Here is an 18,584-nt window from a genome sequence, read left to right on the forward strand (position 1 = left end):
CATCACCCACATCACACTGGCAAACAGCCACTGGTCCTCCCCACAGCCGAGAAACCCCCATCCCCTCCCCTGCCTCCTGCTGTAATCACTTGAAGAAATCACAGTGAGAGGGAGGAGCCACACGCTAGGACAGACGTTCCTAACCCTAACCTTCCTGGTGCAAATGCTTGTCTCCTCTGGGAGGGGACCCTAGCTCTGATGATTGCAGTTTTAAACAGGGATCTTTTATTTAAGTGCCCTCAGGCTCAGTCGTGTCCAACTCTCTGTGACCCCATGGACTGTAGTCCACCAGGCTCCTCTGTCCACGGAACTCTCCAAGCAAGAGTATTGGAGAGGGTTGTCATTTCCTATTCCAGGGGATCTTCCCAACTCAGGGATCAAACCAGTGACTCCTGCATTGGCAGGTGGATTCCTCACCACTGAGCTGCCTGGGAAGCAAGCCCCTCATGTGTGTGTGTGTGCGCGCGTGTGTGCGCGCGCGCGCGCGTGTGTGTGTGTGTGTGTGTGTGTGTGTGTGTGTGTGTGCGCGCGCGCGCACGCTAAGTTGTTTCAGTCTTGTCTGACTCTGCAATCCTGTGGACTGCAGCCTGGCAGGTTCCTCTGTGCATGGGATTCTCCAGACAAGAAGGCTGGAGTGGGTTGCCATGCCCTCCTCCAGGCAATCTTCCCAATCCAGGGATTGAACCCATGTCTCTTACATCTGCTGCATTGGCAGGCAGGTTTTTTACCACTAACAACACCAGGGAAGCATACATACTTATATGTATGTATGTGTGTATATATACACACATACATACACACACATATATATATAGTTGATAATTAAAGAGCTTTTAAAATACAGAACTCTTTCCGCAAGTAAGAGAACACTTTGTATTCTAACAAGTGATGTTCAGCTCTAGCTGAAGGGGGTTGGAGGCATCAGAGCCCTCCAGCCAGCACACCAACACTTATATCCCGACAGCCCTGAAGCAGGCTTTGGGGTGGCTCTAACACCCCATGAAGCAGCTTGGAAACTACTGCCCCTAAACCATCATGAAATGTAGAACTGGGTCTCAAACACCAGGTTGTGGAATCTGGATGCTGGTGCCAAGGTTAAAGGACCAATAGCCAGTGGAGAATCGGGGGGCTGACAAAACACAATGAAAACTAGTGATCAGAAAAGAAAAATAGAACTATTTTCTCCTGTTTACACTCAGAATAGTTTAAACCCTTCAGTAAGTCCACATAGGCTCGGGATTAATTGCCAGGTCGTGGGCCAGGGTTGTGAAGTCAGTTGCAAATATACAGTTTAGTCCCCAAGACTGAGTTGTGCAAACAGACAGACAGCTGCTGGGTTTTCCAAGTAAACAAAGGCAAGCAGAGGAGGATGGAATGTGATTTCCTACGGGAAAGAAAAACAAAGATTATGAAACTTCCAAGGCTATTCACAGGGCGAGGAGCAGGAGGGTGGGGGGGGGGTACGGAAGAGAAGAAATGGGGGAGCGAGCTCTTCCCTCAGAAACTTAGAAACATCAGGGGAAGCAAAAGGAAGCTGCCAGACTCTGACAGTAAGAGATCGCTCTGTGCTAGAAAAACAGCAACAAAAGAAACAAACTAGGAAGCTGAGGTCTATTTACCAGAATGAAATATGAAAACAATTTCTATCCCATCTAGCCATAAAAGGGCTGGTTTAGAAATACTAAAGCACAGAAATTAACAGCCTGGGAAATAGATGGGGAAACAGTGTCAGACTTTATTTTTCTGGGCTCCAAAATCACTGCAGATGGTGACTGCAGCCATGAAATTAAAAGACACTTACTCCTTGGAAGGAAAGTTATGACCAACCTAGATAGCATATTAAAAAGCAGAGACATTACTTTGCCAATAAAGGTCCATCTAGTCAAGGCTATGGTTTTTCCAGTGGTCATGTCTGGATGTGAGAGTTAGACTATGAAGAAAGCTGAGTGCTGAAGAATTGATACTTTTGAACTGTTGTGTTGGAGAAGACTCTTGAGAGTCCCTTGGACAGCAAGGAGATCCAGCCAGTCCATCCTAAAGGAGATCAGTCCTGGGTGTTCATTGGAAGGACTGATGCTGAAGCTGAAACTCCAATACTTTGGCCACCTCATGCAAAGAGTTGACTCATTGGAAAAGACCCTGATGCTGGGAGGGATCAGGGGCAGGAGGAGAAGGGGACAATAGAGGATGAGTTGGCTGGATGGCATCACCGACTCGATGGACATGAGTTTGCATAATCTCCGGGAGTTTGTGATGGACAGGGAGGCCTGGCGTGCTGCAATTCATGGGGTCGCAAAGAGTTGGACATGACTAAGTGACTGAACTGAACTGAAGCACCTTAACAGCATCTTAAGACAAATAAGAAAGATGCCTCCTCTCACGGGCATCTTAGGTTCTGTCCTGAAGCTCCCACGGTGAGGCCACGCCTCACTCATCCCAGCAGCTCTGCCCCTGTCAGCACCACATCGGGGGGTAGGACTGTGCAGTGGGTAGACATAGGGGTGCCCAGCCAGTTCTTCTGCTATGAGTCTGCTAAGAGGTAAGAATAAAACCTACCTGTCAGAGATGTCATCAAGTCACAGTGGAAATGCAAGCCCCCTCACTATGTTGGAATCAGAAAAATGTGAGAATCCCTATGACGTCTTAATTCTCAGATCACGGCGTGCCTTTTCACCCCTCGGAAATGAAACCATGCCCTGTAAGGCTGACAGAAGTGTTGCTCGCTCAGCCGTGTCCAACTCTTTCCAATCCCGTGGACTTTAGTCTGTCAGGCTCCTCTGTCCATGGAATTCTCCAGGCAAGAATACGGGGGTGGGTTGCTAAGCCCTTCTCCAGGGGATCTTCCCGACCCAGGGATCAAACCCATGTTGCCTGCCTTGGCAGGTGGCTTCTTTCACCACTGAGCCACCAGGACAGCTCAGGCTGACAGAAATCAGTGATCAACAGAGATTCTGCGGCTCATCCTACAGATGTAGGTACCATCCTACAGCAGGTAAGGAAACAGCTTGTTAAAACCCCTTCCCTTGGAAGCTGCCTTCACTGACCAAGCTCATCCTAATTGTTTTTGGACTCCTTAATGGTCCCCTATAGATAACGCCTCTAACAAATGGGTCACTGTAGTAATAATGCTGGCTCCTCAGTCATGTCCAATTCTTTATGATCCCATGGGCTGTAGCCCACCAGGCTCCTCTGTCCATGGAATTCTCCAGGCAAGAATACTGGAGTGGGTGGCCATTTCCCTCTCCAGGGGATCTTCCTGACCCAGGGATTGAACCCAGGTCTCCTGCACTGCAGGCAGATTCTTTACCGTCTGAGCCACAAGGGAAGCTTGTAGTAAAAATGGTTTAAGTTGTTTTCCAGGACTTGGATTCAGTCCCTGTCCAGTTCAAGTTGGCTAAGATAGATTGGGACCACCAATCCTAAAACTCAGCCTGCAGGAGGGTCCAGTGAATGACCTTTTGACATCGGAAAACTCCACCCTCTGGTCATGCTAGTGCCTCCATTTTTGGACATGCATCTCATGACGAAGCCCATAAATCAGACACGCTGGTACAGAGCACCAGCTACCTCACCTTTCCCCACTTGCAGTCCCCTTTCTCCACACTTAAGACCACCCTGCTTCTCTACCCCACAAAGACTTCAAGCCCCTCGCCTTCGGGAGGCACATTTGAGATTCATTCTCCCATCTCCTCACTTGGCTGTCTCGTGAGTAAACGCCTTCTCTGATGCAAACCTCAGCATCTTGGCAGTTGGTGATGCTTGCTGCACATTGGACAAATGAACCCGGTTCCATAACAGAAATGCTTATATCTATGTATTTATATTGTACACAGAAAATTTAAAAAATAAAAAGCTTATCAGTCATATCATTTACCATGAGAGGTGAATAACAGGTGTATGTGTGTGTGTGGTGTGTGTGTAGCAAGAGAACCAACAGTAATTACTGCAAAAAAGAAGAGAATGAGAAAGAGATGGAGGAGACAGAGAAAAAGAAAAGAAGGAAGGGATGGAGGGAGGAAGGAAAGAAAGTAAAAAGACGGAGGGGGAGGAAGAGGAAGGGAAGGAAGAAAGGGAGGGAGGGAGGCAATGATCTCGGTCCCTGTCTCTCATGGCTCTGTAAAGTCCACAGATCCATTATAGATGCTTAAAGACAATAGGCAACAAGATCCTAAGTCTGTGATAGCTATTTTCACTTTACACTGAACAGAAGGAAATGGTCAAAAGGAGACTTTGCACTTGGGATATAGAGCAGAACAAAAATTTAGTCTTATTCAGACCCGGTTTCCACATAATACGTCAGTCAGTCAGTTCAGTCACTCAGTCGTGTCCGAGACTTTGCGACCCCATGGACTGCAGCACACCAGGCCTCCCTGCCCATCACCAAATCCCAGAGCTTGCTCAAACTCATGTCCATCGAGTCAGTGATGCCAGCCAACCACCTCATCTTCTGTCGTCCCCTTCTCCTCTGGCCTTCAATCTTTCCCAGCATCGGGGTCTTTTCCAAGAGTCAGCTCTTCACATCAGGTGGCCAAAGTATTGGAGTTTCAGCTTTAGCATCAGTCCTTCCAATGAGTATTCAGGACTGATTTCCTTTAGGATGGACTGGCTGGATCTCACGCGTAATTCTCATTTAATTCCATGAGTATCAATGCACCAGGTATATTAACAAAAGAAGACTACATCTTTTCTGCACAAAATCATTCTTTGGGGTTGCTTCTGTTTAATCAGCACTGAGGGAAATGTGGCAATACCTGTTCACTGATGGAGGACCCTGGAGTGGCCACAGTGGGTGAAGGTGGGGAGAAGAAAAGCAGAAGCAAGTCTGCGGGACAGGGTGCTGAGGGGCCCTGGGCTATTCAGGAGGGACATGCAGGGTCCAGGCAAGGGTCTCTGGCTGCTCACAGGACAATGACAGCCGTGGTCTTCTCCTTGGAGGGGGAGGGAGGCACTGAATTCTCCCCCAGCAGATTTCTCTCTGACCCTTCCTCATCCTGCTGGGAAAACACACACACACACACAGAGGAAGAAAATCAATTCTTGGGAGGAAAAGGATGGGACAGAGTCAGCTCCGTTTGGAAATCAGGCAAAGGAAAGAAGGAGAGAAGGAAAAGGTGATGGAAGAAGGAGAGCGAGACAAGATCTAGGCCAGAAAAGAGAGAAAGTGGAGAACTGAGAGCAAAGAAGTGGGGGGAGGCAGATGTTAACCCAGGACGAAGTGCTGGGGTCACTTCCCCAGAGAGAAAAGGGAAGGGCTGAGTGAGGGGAACATGACCACTGCTCAGCCGTTCCTGCCCCGCTGTCTTTCCCTAGGGCCACACCGGCCAGGCTCGCCCTTTTGCTGCGTGACGTGTCTGACTCTTTGCTACCCCGTGAACCGTAGCCCGCCAGGCTCCTCTGTCTCTGGGATCTCCAGACAAGAATACTGGAGTGGGTTGCCATTTCCTCCTCCAGGGGATCTTTCTCCCTAACAGCTCACCAGGGCTTGGGAGCTCTGGCCACAGAAGCTTCGAAGACCCACGCCCAGGGAAGCCAAGGACACAATGACCTGCAGGATACAGATAGCCAGGAGCAGAGCACGGATTCCTAGGAACAAATCCTGAAGATAAAGGGGAAAAAAAAGTTACAGTCAGGAGTCAGCTCCTGTGATTCCTCTGTTACTCTCATCTTGCGAGGAGGTATCAGAGTCTATTCAACTAACTCCTTCTCACCCAGATGCAAACTGAATTTTCCAACCACAGGGGCAGCCAGTCTCCATCCCATTTGCTTGTCTGCAGGGTGACCTTACCACACCCTGTGAAGAGGTGGAAACTATCACCCAACCCCCTGGAATCAAAGCCTGGAAATGCTTTGATCAATGAAATACAGTGGAAGTGACTCTACGGCCTGGCAGCTTCCATTGCCTACGTTTTAAAATGCTCACAGTGGGACGCTGCATATTGTAACCCAGTTGCCCAAGCCACAAGGAGAAGCCATTGTAGCCTCCCTGGCTGATCCCCCCCGCCACCCCGCTGAGCCCCCTGACATGTGAGTGCGCCATCTTGGCAGTCCAGCCAATCAAGCTCCTGGATGACTTCACACCCAACTGACCCATGACTGCAACTGCCTGAGGAAACCCAAGTGAGGACTGCCCGTGTGAGCCTCCTCAGCCCACAGAATGTGAGACATACTAACCAACTGCAGTGGTAAGTCACTGCCTTTGGGGCCGGTGTGTTCCCTGGCAGGGGATGAGTGACAGCAGTCACACATCAGGAAAGACAGAAGGGTGGCTCACGATATCCTGTCTCCTCTTTGCTCCTCATCCCCTTTGATTCAGGGAATGATCATGCCCCGAGATCTGAACGGTGTCTTCAATTTAAGTTAAACCCTCCTGAACCAACAACTTCAGATGAGGTCCATGCTCAGAGGGCCTTCATCTCTGCCCTCTGGTGCCCCAGTCCCCCAATTTACAGCTGTGATGTGTTCTTAGAACACTGACTCTCCTTTCTCACCATCAGCATTTGCATGTATCTTCTGCAGTTCTCCTCCTCCCACGATGAATAGGAACTTCTTCGTTGGTACCAAGAGGTGGGGGTGACAGGGACTAAGGAATCACACACGGAGCTGATGTCGTCGAAGCCATCACCTTGCCAGATGAAGCTATTCACACAGAAGACGACAGCGGCCACGGCCGTGGCAATGCCAGCCAGAGTGAGCAGACCTGATACGCAGCCCTAGAAGAGAGAGGTTCAAGAGGTGGTCCCCCTCCATGCATGGCAGAGCCGTGGGGTCCCGGGCTCAAACCAACCTCCTCTTCCCCAGCTTCCTGGCCCGGGATAAGCCCTCCCTACCCCTCCAGGAAAGATCTTAGGATATTTGAAACCAAAGGAGAGAAGACAGAAAAATAGAGCAGGAAAACAGAGACGTAGTAGGGGGACAGAGGGCAAGGTGGGGCAGAGGATGCCTGACTCACTGAGAGTTTGCCCCCGCGCTTCTCGTGGACAATGGCCCCAACTCCTGCTGCAATGGCCTAGGAAGAGAAGACACCAGAAAAGCCCTCCAGTTGACTGTCTCCCATCACACTTCTCCCAACAGGCCCCAGAACAGCCAGTTTGAAGCAGGATCCAAGAGCCAGGCAAAGGAACCTAGCAGACAGACAGGACTCCGCTCACAACTGTCTGACTCTTCCCAGCCATGCCTTTAAGAGGAAAACGGAGGGTGAAAGGGTTTTGTCCACCCCCCAAGGCAGCCGCCTCATCATTGTTGTTCAGTCACTGAGTGGTGTCCGACTCTTTGCGACCCCATGGACTGCAGCACGCCAGACTTCCCTGTCCTTCATCATCTCCCGAGCTTACCCAAACTCATGTCCTGTTGAGTCGTGGTGCCATCCAACCGTCTCATCCCACCAGCCTCCTCATAACATAAGGCATTTGGTCGCTGGGTCTGTGGTCTCTTCCCCTGATCCACGACCCAGATCCAGAGGAACTTTCTTTCTCCTTGTCCATGACCACTTGCCTCCCAAGGAGCTCACAGCCCTTCCCTCCCATCCAAGTACTAGCCAGGCCCGACCCTGCTTAGCATCCGAGGTCAGAGGAGATCGGGCGCGTTCAGGATGGTATGGCCACAGACTCATCACCCCTTTCTTACTCACCACAGACCCTGCCCACAAGGCACAGCCCGAGGCCCGCAGCTGAATCCAGGGTCCCAAGTAGAGAAGCCCGCCGAGGGCACAGCTGATAGCCCCGAGCAACAGCTGGGTCACCTGCAGAGACGGGGAAAGCCACGCCCCTTCCCATGAGCCCACGCGCTCCGGGCACAGCCCCCCAGCTCCCAGCGCCTGGGCCTGGCTCCCCTCTCTTATCCCGCCTTGACTTCTCTGCTTGGATTCTGGAAGTTCTATCCAGGAAGCAGTGCATCCTGCTTCTCCCTCACCCCTCCGACTCGACAGCATTTTATCCTTCATTAATCCTAGTTTTCCTAAATACCACAGCTTGTCATCCCACTTGATGCTTCTTGCTTCTTTTCTCCTCTTTTTCCCATGGGAAGCCCACCATCCTGTCCAGGATGGGCCGCAAAGACCTTCTTCCAGAAAGGAGTGTGGTTGGCTGACAGCCTGGGCTTCCCTGGTAGCTTAGACGGTAAAGAATCTGCCGGCAATGCAGGAGACCCAGGTTTAATCCCTGGGTCGGGAAAATCCCCTGGAGAAGGGAATGGTCACCCACTCCAGTATTCTGGCCTGGAGAATCCCATGGACAGAGGAGCCTGGTGGGCTCCAGTCCACGGGGTCACAAAGAGTCAGACAGGACTGAGCGACTTGCACACTTCACTAGCTGATAGCCTGCAGTGGTCAGTGTCTTCGGGGTCCGCTCATCTTTCAATCTGAAGGCACATTCTTTAGGGATAGCTGCCCAGCAATGATTAAGCAAGGTGGTGGTTCGAGGGCCATTTCCACCTAGAACGGGACTCCTGTGATGGGCAGTCTTTGCTCCCAAGCTCCCTACTGGGCTACTACAGACCTCATCAGGCCTCCATCAAGATCTCCGCTCTCCCCCTGCCCACTCCTGCCCTTTTCACTGCATGATGTTACATCCCAGTAAACCTTTAGCACACCCAGCTCCCCACTCAGTGTCTGTTTCCTGGAGGATCTGGCTATCACAGCTTCTTGGACATCACCACCTACATGGACATCATCACCTACGTGTCCTGCCAGCCTCTCAGATTCATCGCATCCAAATGCCAGAGTCCACCCCCCACACCCCCAGGGTCTGCCTCGCTTACTTCCAGGGCTCCAGTGTTCTGGCCACCCTCACTCCAAACCTCAGCATCCTCTCAGACTCCTCTCCTCCCTGGTACCCCAAGTTCACCCACTCCCAAGTGACCCCACCCACCAAAGACTTGGACTCCTCTCCTCGTCATTTTTGCTGTTGCCTCACAGGTGCCGACCCTCTATAATTCTTACCTGGACACCACCTGGCTGGGGGGCTGCCTGAAGCTCAGGTGCCTGCCCCAGAATCCCTCCATATCCAATCCTTCCCACCATCAAAGCTGATCCAGGACGAACTCCTCAGCTAGTCACTCAAGGCTCTCAGCAGTACTGGTGTGTATTTCCAGTCTAATCAGCCAGGAGTCTCATTCTCTTTACTCTGACAGAACCTGCCCTATGCTTTCTGGTTTCTTTACCCTTGTTCTAGGCATTCTCGAAACCTGAGAACCATTCTCCTCCCATCCTCCACCTCTATCTGTTAAACACATTTCTTCTCCATTCAAGGTCTCGCTCAGATGCCATCCCCTGCAGGATGCCCTCTGCAGGAGGCTGTCCAGTCTTCCAAGCACGTCTCCTGTTGTTGTTCAGTCGCTCAGTCGTGTCCAACTCTTTGCAGCCCCATGGACTGCAGCACGCCAGGCTTCCCTGTCCATCACCAACTCCTGGAGCTTGCTCATGTCCATTGAATCAGTCATGCCAAACAACCATCTCATCTTCTGCTGCCCTCTTCTCCTTTTGCCTTTGATCTTTCCCAGCATCAGGGTCTTTTCTGATGAGTTGACTCTTCGCATCAGGTGGCCACTTGATCTACCTTTACCTCTAGGCGTTTGTGTAGTTGCCTGATCTTTCTGAGGGATGCTGAGTACCTTGAGGTGATCACCGAGGGATTCTGGCTTAAGCCTTCCCCCCCAACACGCCTATCATATCACCTGGCATCTGTAGGCCCTCGGTCCACATGGGTTCAACAGCCTCCACTGATCCTTCCACCCGCCCACCCCTACCTCTGGCTGGGACTACTCACATTGCACCAGAGGAGTGATCCCTTACTTCTTTCCATCTCCATCTCTGTGTAGAAACTTCCAAACAGGCGGGGATACAAATTGTGAGTTTTCATGGGGATTCCACCCACTTTCTTTTCTTGCATAATATTGGAGAAGGAGCGTTACCCACCTCTGTGTCACCTTGCTAACCCACCTCTCCAGCCAGCCCACTCTTACCCCTAGTGCCAGCTGTCCGTAGCCTATCCTGGCCTTGGCAGGACGGTGAGACAGGCGCTCCACCAGGGAACTCCCAGCTTTTAGCAGTTGGGCCAAAGCGGATTCCTGGTGGATGTGGATGTCAATGTGGGTGGGCTGGGAGAGCATAGAGCCCACATCAACTCCATTCACAGTCAGCATGTTCTGGGCCATCCTTCCTGCTGGGGAGATGTACAGGAGTGAGGTCTGAGAGCGGAGGAAGGGGAAAAGGAATACACAGCACGAATGCAGGGAAAGAAAATAGTCTCCTTGTCAAGTCCCTGCATGTGGGATCTCAGTTCTTTGACCAGGGATCGAACCCATGCCCCAGGCTAGAAAATTCAGAGTCTTAACTACTGAACCACCAGGAAAGTCCCTGATCTTAATTTGGAATACAAATCTGAATCACCTGTAGAGTTTTCACCATATGTATTCTGGGGTCTCTTCCCCAAATGGTCGGATACAGTTTGTCTGGGGCTTGGGATTAACAAAGAAAGGAATCTGAATTATTTTAGCAACATGGTATATATATTTACACATAATACTTTTATATGGTTAAAAAAAAATCAAAAGATAAATAAGTGTATACTGCTAAAATCCTCTGTCCTATCTTTCTCTCCTAGCCAGCTAGTTGCCTTCCAGGCAGAAAAATATTACCATTTTCTAATATGCTTTCTGTGACTATTCCAATCCACTTCTGTGGCTATTCCAGTATTGTTAATTCTCCCATTATGACTGAGGTTGACTTTCTTTTCATGTTTAAGAGCCTTTTTCCTCTTCTTTTGTGAGCTTCCCTTTCATATCCTATGACGGCCTTATTTTCTTGTTTTGTTTTGGTCTTCACAGGAGTTCTTTGTGTGTTTGAAAAATTACCACCTGTGACATGACTTGCAGATAGGGCTTTAATATCTGTAATTTATTTTTGACTTAGCTTGTATTTTTATATATAATGAAAGTTTTCAGTCAATTTTTATGATTTCTGGGTTTTATATCATACTTAAAAAGGACTTTGAGATGTCAAGATCATGAAATAATAATTCTTCCCTGTTTTCTTCTAAGTGCTTTTATGTTTTCAGTTTTCACATTTAAATGTTGATCTATCTGGAACTTACCTTGTAAGCTGGGGAAAATGGATCCAAATTGGTTTTGCTTTTTTCAGATGCTAAACTTCTGAAAATATATCCTGTTTACAGAATGCATCATCTTTCTGCCACTGATTTAAAATATTCCCTGGAGCAAAAATGAAATTCCCATAGGAAACTAAGTCTGTTTTAGTCTCTAACCAGCCCATTGGTGGATCTGATGAGTCATGCACCATGACCATAATTTTAACTATGAATACAGAGTTTAATATTTAGTTGAGCTATTTCATTGACCCCCTCACCATGTTACTTTTCTCTTTGATGGTCACTTTTGCTAGATTACTTCTCCTTGCATATTTTGGAATTAACATGCCTCGTTCCAAAAGAAATCCCCTACAAGCAATTCTCATGGTCGTCCTAATAATCACTGTTTAAATCAGAGCATTATTAATAACTATTCTAATAACACCAGTGAGGACGATAAACTTAAAAGTCTTCCCATCTGTATTGTATGAGCTACTCAGAGCAGCTTCACGCTTCACCTACCTGGCCTCCTGTGAAGGATACAAGTCGGGTGTCAGACGATTGTGCAGATGTGCAAGGAGGTTCAGACCTGTTCACAGACCCATGCCAGGAAGCCTAGTCAGAATTGTAGCTGGATCATCCTTGGGCTCCAAGAATCAGCATCATATTGAGGCCCAGAACGTGCCTTAAGCTCCTGCTGCCTCCAAGTCCTCTGGGTACCACCTCTTTCCCACCACTGCCCCCAAGTCCTCTGGGTACCACCTCTTTCCCCGTCCACCTCCCCCAAGTCCTCTGGGTACCGCCACCTCCCCCCTCCACCCACAAGTCCTCTGGGTACCACCACATCCCCCTCCATCCCCCCTCCCAACTCCAGTCCCCAGATCAGCCTAGATTCCTGCTCTTCCTCTGAGCCAGGCCAGCCCCATGAAGGTTCCCTTTCACACCCACGCTGACTCCAGGCTATGGAGCTCTTCCTCACAGCCCTGGACCCTCCTCTCTGCCCGGCTCCTCCCTGTTCCCCCTCAAGCTGGAGAGAAAGGGTCAGGGCCCATGCTATACCTGGGCCCTCCACCTTCCACCTTTCCTACCAAAAGACCTCTCACAGCGAACCCTCCTTAGCCTCAGCCGCCTCACCCCTGGAACAGAGGCATAAGGCACTAGGGAGGGACAGCCGCCCAGTTGATGTGGCCAGACACGGGCTCCCAGCCCTCCCCAGGCATTTTTCTAGGATCCCATCCTCTTGCTAATGTATCCCTCCCTTCCAAGCAGGTCCTAGGGGAACCAGGAACCTAGGAGAATGGCATCCTGTGAGACAGGACAGGATGGGGGCTTTGGGGCCTGGTCTTGGAGCCTCCTAGAGAGAGTTGTGGGGGTGGGGTCTGGCAGCGAGCGTCTCCTAAGGGGGGGATCGCCTAGGCTGTGAAGCCTCCTACTCACCTGCTGTTCTCTGGGAGCCAGCGGCCGAGCAGGCAGAGCTGGGAGGAGCTGCCCAGAGCTGAGCCCCGCTAGGGGGTGGGGGAGGGCAGAGGAAGGGGTGGAGTGATGAGGACCTGACCTGCAGCATCCTGACTTCCCAGAAAGAGGCTGGGCCAAAAGGGCCCCTCTAGGGGGGATTTGGTCTTGAGCAGACAGTCAGGCTGGCCAGAGAAGGCAGAGAACACAGACACACAGACACACACACACACACACACACCCTGGCACATCCATACCTACTCAGACAACACACACACTGGGGGAATCCTTGATCAGAAAGCCCCCGCCCTGGTGGGGACGGGAGACAGAATGGCCTCTTCGGGTTTCCCAGGGCTGGGCAGCTCTTCAGTCTCCCAGGCCACCCACCTGGCCCTTGCGCTCTGCTGGATGCCAGAGCCCAGCTTTCCCAGCAGCTGGAAAACCTTGGAGGGGCCCTGTGCTCCAGCCGTGCGCTGGGAAGTTGCCTCATCCTTCCCTGCTGGCACTCCACCAAGTACCTCCTGCTTCTGCCTGCTCGGGTCTCCGCAGCCCTGCCCACCACTCTCCACTGCCGGTCCCTGAGGAGTGCAGGTGAGGCAGATCCACAGCCTGGGGGGGCCCTTTCCCCCAAGACCCTTCTCAGAGGAGGCCCCACCCTGCCGCCACAGGCCCTCCAGAACTTGCTGGGCAGGGTGAGAGGGAGGGACAAACCTCCCCTGCAGAGGATGAGCCTCCAGGAAGGTGCAGGAGTCGGGGGCCAGGTGCATTGATGCCAAGTCGTTCCCACCTTTGGTCTCTGTCTCCAACCACGGCTTCATCCTTCAAGCTGGGTTGGTGGGGCTGGGGTGGGGGGGCAGTTAGAACAGAACTGAGGAGATATTTAGGGGTTGCTGGAGGGTCCCCAGATTCAGCTAGGGAACAGCTGCTTCCAGAGAAGTTCAGCAGGCAGCCAGGACTCGGTTCTGCTCAGCAGCCTGGGAGCTCCGGAGGGGAAGAGGCAGAGAGAGGAGCCAGGGGCGGGGGGCTGGGGTGGCACAAGCCTGCTGGGGGCAGAGGGGAGAAGTGAGAACTCTGGGACACAGCCTGGTCCAGCCCCCAAGGTGATGGGAGGAGGATGGAGGGAAGGTCTGGGGTGAAGGGGAGGCCCCATGGACTGAGCAGTGGTCCCAGCCTCGGGAGACTTGGGCATCCTTCACAAGATGCCCCCTCAAGACAGGTCCTAGGTGCTGCTCTGTGACCTGGGGGGGTGGGGGGTCTCCGCCAGCTCCTGTGGAATCTGTGCCAACCTCCTCCTGCCCACTCTTCACCCCTGACGCTCCCTTCCGCCCTGCCAGGCAGGTGTCCAGAGGCATGGAGACGGTGGACCGCGGGGAGGAGGCCCCCAGGGCTCCCCAGCCTGCCTACATCCAGGTGCACTTCCACCACGAGTCAGGTCTGGCCAAGCTCCTGCTAGGTGGGTGCTCCCTGCTGCAGCCCCTCCTCCTGCCCAGGCCCCGTGCCACCTCCAGGGCCCTGGGCCGCCACCGGCTGCTGCTGACCTCCTGGGTGAGTAAGGCTGAGGGGCGCAGACTGGAACCTAGGCTCCCCAGACCTAGAAGGGGAAGCCCCTCTCCTCTCACTGTGCATGCTCCCTGCCAGTCTCGCTCTTAACAGGATGCTAAGCCAGCCTTATCTTCTAACCAGAGACCAAGTTCCTGCTTATCCCCCCACTTACCTCTCAATGAGAACTGTAGGTAGGGTAGGCTACGGGCTGAAGGGCGCAAAGGAGCCCCTGACCATTTAAAGTCCCAGCTGGGGGAGCCCTGAGCTCATCCTCTCCCTCCCCTCCCCTTCTTTCTCCTCCTCTCCTCTGCCTTCCTTTCCCACCTCGTTTTTCTCTCTCTTTCATGAGGTTCTGTTAATACCTGGAGTGGCAGGTCTCCCCAAAGCTACCCTGAGACAGGCACAGAGGGCTGCTCCTGGGATCCACGTGCTCAGGTTTCTCATCTTTCAGGTGGTGCAGATCGTGCTGGGGGTGCTGAGTGGGATCCTGGGGGGATTCCTCTATATCCTCTCCTCCACCACCCTGCGGAATTCAGGAGCTCCCATCTGGACGGGGGCTGTGGTGAGTGGGGCGGGAGGGCGGTGGGCAGAATGGACCCGAGGAGAGAGAGACCGTTACCATCGACCCCATCAAAATGTGGACTGTTAGCACCTGAACACACCCCCGGCTCCTCCAGGCCAACGCCCTGCTTCTACAGACGGGCAACCAGCCGAGCCAAGGGCTGGGAGGGCCACGGTCACTGGTCAGCTCTCCCAGGTCCCTGCCCAGGGCCTCTCCCACTGCTTCTCCCACCTTCAGCAGGAGATCAGCTGAGGATCTTGGGGCGGGCTCATCTCTAGACACCGGCACTCCTTTGAGATGGGGGAGGCAGGACGTGCCGGAGGGTGTGCAAGCCAGGGGCACCTCCTGGCAGCTTCGCATGGTCCTCTGCGGGTCCTGCACACTGGGCTCTCGGGGGAGGGGGGATCCCTGGGCCACAGTGGTGATGTCAGCAGAAGCGGGTATGCCGCCTGCAGCAGGAGATGGGGGGGCAGGTCATGGCAGGACCAAGGCACCCCGTGTCCTGCCCACACTCACAGAACAAGAAAGCGCACGTATGAAGAGAGGAGTCAAAAGCAACCATCCTCACCCAGCCCACGGCAAAAACACACTGAGATGAGCTACAGCATTGCCAGACAGGATCCTGATCCATCTGTCCTCCGAGATCGACCAGGCTTCGTGTCCTGGAAGGCCCTCTGGGTGGGAGACTGAACGCTGTTGGAATGGGCGCCCACGCCCAGCCGGAGGTGGCTGACCCTCATCCTATACCGAGAGCCCCTCCAACAACCTGGACCTTCCACCCCACCACCCTGGAGCTTTCGTAAAGCCCCTGGTGCTGCCTCGAAAGAGAGAGTTTGGAGAAGGGAATGAGGGCTCACTCCTGGCTTGACCATGAGCATTTGTCCACGTCCCCTAAGTAGAGGGTCCTACAGCCTCAGGAGTTTTAATTCAGGCCTCAATACTCTCCCCGTGATCTTACAGACCACAGACCTCGGGCCTATGTGGAGTGTTGTGGGGAAGGGCCAGCTAGATGGCTGCGGGAGTCATGGAGGAAAAAGGAAGCAGGCAGCTGGGGAGGGGGCAGGGGATGGGGGAGTGGGGGTTCTGCACAAACCCAGCAGCTTCAACCTCTCCCCAGGCTGTGCTGGCTGGAGCTGTCGCCTTCATTTATGAGAAACGAGGTGGCATCTACTGGGTGAGTTGGGGAAGGGCAGGGGTTAGCACCAGGCCCAGAAGCTGGAGGCCTTCCCAAGCAACCCGTCTGGCTCCATCACACGCCCCTCCCCTGGGCTTCCCCCCGCCCCACCTCTGACCCCTGGCTGGGTGCCAGAGAGACTGAGTCTCCAAGGTCTCTGCATCCACTCCTCACCAGGCCCTGCTGAGGACCCTGCTCGCCCTGGCAGCCTTCTCCACGGCCACTGCCGCCATCATCATCGGGGCTGGAAGATTCTATGAGTACCACTTTATTTTCTATAAGGGCATCTGTAATGTCTCCTCCTCCTGGAGGCCCACCGGGGCCCCCAGCCCCTCGGGTCCAGAACTCGGGAGGCTGCAGCAGTGCACCGCCTACATGAACATGCTGAAGGTAGCCAGGCGGGGGACACACGGCAGCTGGCAGGGGACGGGGTGGGGGGAGCCTGACCCTGGATGGGAGGGAAGCCATCCATCAAAGAGGGTGTAACCTGTTCTGCCCCGACAGACAGACATGGCGGTGAACAAAATACAAGCAGTCCCTGCGGTTTGTGGGCATTACAGATCCGTGGGAAATACAGACGTCGAAATCAGAATAAATGAGCCGATAGAGCTAATATTGCACATACGGGAAGGGGTGTGAAGAGGTTCAATGCCCGTTCAGGTCTCAGGGTTGTCAGGGAAACGGATCACAGCCCAAGCCTGTCCCTGTTCTGATGAGGACACCAACGGGGCTCCTGGCTGCTCTCTCCACGCTACACCCACAGACCCCCCAACACAGGGCTCCTTCTTCATCCCATCCTCCCAACCCTGGAAGCTACAGACATGGGGAATGGGACGAATGGGGTGGAGAGTGACCCTGTGCCGTGTGGAAGGGGGACACAGACTCCATGTGGCAACAGTCACTCTGGGGACTCACGGCTTTGGTCCTCTGTCCCCAGGCCCTGTTCATAAGCATCAATGCCATGCTGATAGGGGTCTGGGTTCTACTGCTTCTGGTGTCTCTGCTGCCCCTGTGTCTGTGCTGCTGGAGAAGATACAGACGTAAGGAGGTGAGTCCCTAAAGCTTGCGTAGTGGGAGCAGCAAGGCTGTCTGGCAGGAACAGGAATGGAGAGTGGGTGGTTTGGGGAGGAGAAAAGAGTCCTTACAGAGAGTCTCAATGGGCGTGATTCCTGTCTTTCTACCCCCGTGGTGGCCCAACTCAGAGAGCTTCTATCCCTGACTAAGTGGTAACCAATCCGAAGACCCTAGGGAGCCAAGAACACGCAGGTCCATGGTGGGACCTGGGGCTCTTTGCAGGAGGCTGATGTCACATCCGATTGACTCCAGAACTGAGCTGCCCTGGAGGAGAGCATTTACACTGTCTCTCCCCCGTGGGCTGTCTCACTGCCTCCTTTTCCCTTAGAAAAGAGACCTTCCCTTGGAAGAAACTGCCAGGAGTGAGTGAGATCCAGCCCTGCCTCTCCAGAGGACTCGTGCCTGGAGCTTCCGCCTGGACTGGGTATCCAAGCATCCTGGGAGAAGAGCCAGGCCAGGAAGAGAGGCCCTGTCTGCCCCGGTGATCCTCCCGCTCAGCCGCCACCTGCTCCACTGTCTCAGCTGTTCTTGCCATTTCCGGCTCGCCTTCACCACCTGCCTGCCTCATGCCCCTCTTAAGCACTGATGATAATAAACTCCTGTGCTGTTGCTCCCAGCTTCTTGCCTAGGGTATTTCTCTTGGCTGGAGGGAGACAGAGGAGAATGAGCCAACAGCAAAGCTAGGAAGATACCCCCTACTCCCAACCCCTCTCTGGGGCTATAGTAACCATCCCTGAAAACAGAGTCTCTTTGAGGCTGGTACTGGGAACTGGGTCCAAATACCCAGGGATGGATGAAAGGAATGGAGGCTCTGAGCCCGGCTCCTTACAATTCAGAGTTAAGAGGGTAAATCCTTGACCATTTGAGAGTTGGACTTTTTTTTTATTTTGACTGTTTGGAAATATTAAGAATTAGATAAGATAACACTGAGAAGCAATCATTTCAGAAATCTTTTTTACAAAGCTAGAACATCCAACAATGTGATGAAATACAAACCTTGGATACTTATCCCACAAAAAAAAGGGGGGGGGGCTTCCCTCACAGCTCAGTCAGTAAAGAATCTGCCTGCAATGCAGAAGACCAGGGTTCAATTCCTGGGTCAGGGAGACCCCCTGGAGAAGGAAATGGCAATCCACTCCAGTACTCTTGCCTGGAGAATCCCATGGACAGAGGAGCCTGGCGGGCTACAGTCCATGGGGTTGCAAGAGTCAGACACGACTTAATGACTAAATCACTACCACCCACAAAAAAAGATACCTATAACTTCTGGATAAAATAGGAGTCATGTGTTTTTAAATTCATGGCCAACCTGAATAAGCCATAATAGAAGCAGGAGCATGAATTCAGAGAACTGAGTCTTGAAACCGGCATCTGCCCATTTGGAGTCCCACAGCTACCCACACGCTCAGTGCTCCACTTGAAGGAATGAACTCCACCTCAAGTTATACTCACGGCTGAGTTTTATTAGAACAAGGATACACAGCAGTGTCAACAAGGGGAAAGGATTCTCAGAGAAAGGAAGCACGCAAATACAAAGCAGAGTAAATAGAAATTATCATCTAAACACATTAAAATAAATGTTTTAAAAAACAAAGAGAATGTCTTAAATCCGTCAAACGGCATTAACTAAAAAGAAATTGCAACATTATATGACTCCCTCTTGTCTGCTGCTGCTGCTAAGTCACTTCAGTCTTGTCCG

At 52.6% G+C, this 18,584-nt stretch overlaps 2 protein-coding genes across 6 annotated transcripts; one reads left to right on the forward strand and one right to left on the reverse strand.

Moving 5' to 3' along the window:
- Window positions 1-4,242: 4,242 nt before the first annotated feature.
- TMEM176B (transmembrane protein 176B) lies at window positions 4,243-12,586 on the reverse strand. Of its 5 annotated transcripts, none has more exons than XM_043872912.1 (8): window positions 12,519-12,586; window positions 11,604-11,670; window positions 9,958-10,154; window positions 7,628-7,738; window positions 6,950-7,006; window positions 6,489-6,710; window positions 5,477-5,596; window positions 4,243-4,994 (listed from the first exon to the last, which is right to left on the reverse strand). In XM_043872912.1, the coding sequence occupies exons 3-8, from the start codon at window positions 10,147-10,149 to the stop codon at window positions 4,899-4,901; spliced, it is 798 nt and encodes a 265-aa protein (XP_043728847.1). In that variant the 5' UTR covers window positions 10,150-10,154; window positions 11,604-11,670; window positions 12,519-12,586; the 3' UTR covers window positions 4,243-4,898. The 5 variants fall into 5 exon arrangements, with proteins under 5 accessions (XP_043728847.1, XP_043728851.1, XP_043728846.1 ...); XM_043872916.1 differs by having other exon boundaries at window positions 4,243-4,991; window positions 9,958-10,157; XM_043872911.1 differs by having other exon boundaries at window positions 9,958-10,157.
- A 207-nt stretch (window positions 12,587-12,793) lies between these two features.
- Window positions 12,794-17,501, forward strand: TMEM176A (transmembrane protein 176A). The gene is made up of 7 exons (XM_043872917.1): window positions 12,794-13,124; window positions 13,868-14,078; window positions 14,527-14,637; window positions 15,755-15,811; window positions 15,989-16,201; window positions 16,749-16,859; window positions 17,214-17,501. The coding sequence occupies exons 2-7, from the start codon at window positions 13,884-13,886 to the stop codon at window positions 17,253-17,255; spliced, it is 729 nt and encodes a 242-aa protein (XP_043728852.1). The 5' UTR covers window positions 12,794-13,124; window positions 13,868-13,883; the 3' UTR covers window positions 17,256-17,501.
- Window positions 17,502-18,584: the final 1,083 nt, after the last annotated feature.

Source organism: Cervus elaphus, chromosome 18 (assembly GCF_910594005.1).
Source record: "Cervus elaphus chromosome 18, mCerEla1.1, whole genome shotgun sequence".
NCBI lineage: Eukaryota > Metazoa > Chordata > Mammalia > Artiodactyla > Cervidae > Cervus > Cervus elaphus.

Coding starts and splice junctions, on each gene's coding strand:
- TMEM176B (XM_043872912.1), bottom strand. CDS start 10,149: ATGGCCCAGAACATGCTGACTGTGAATGGAGTTGATGTGGGCTCTATG. Junction 7,739..9,957: donor ACGGACAGCTGGCACTAGGG/GTAAGAGTGGGC, acceptor CCGTCTCTGCAG/GTGACCCAGCTGTTGCTCGG. Junction 4,995..5,476: donor GCCAGAGCTCCCAAGCCCTG/GTGAGCTGTTAG, acceptor GTGTTTTCCCAG/CAGGATGAGGAAGGGTCAGA.
- TMEM176A (XM_043872917.1), top strand. CDS start 13,884: ATGGAGACGGTGGACCGCGGGGAGGAGGCCCCCAGGGCTCCCCAGCCT. Junction 14,079..14,526: donor GGCTGCTGCTGACCTCCTGG/GTGAGTAAGGCT, acceptor CTCATCTTTCAG/GTGGTGCAGATCGTGCTGGG. Junction 16,860..17,213: donor GAAGATACAGACGTAAGGAG/GTGAGTCCCTAA, acceptor CTTTTCCCTTAG/AAAAGAGACCTTCCCTTGGA.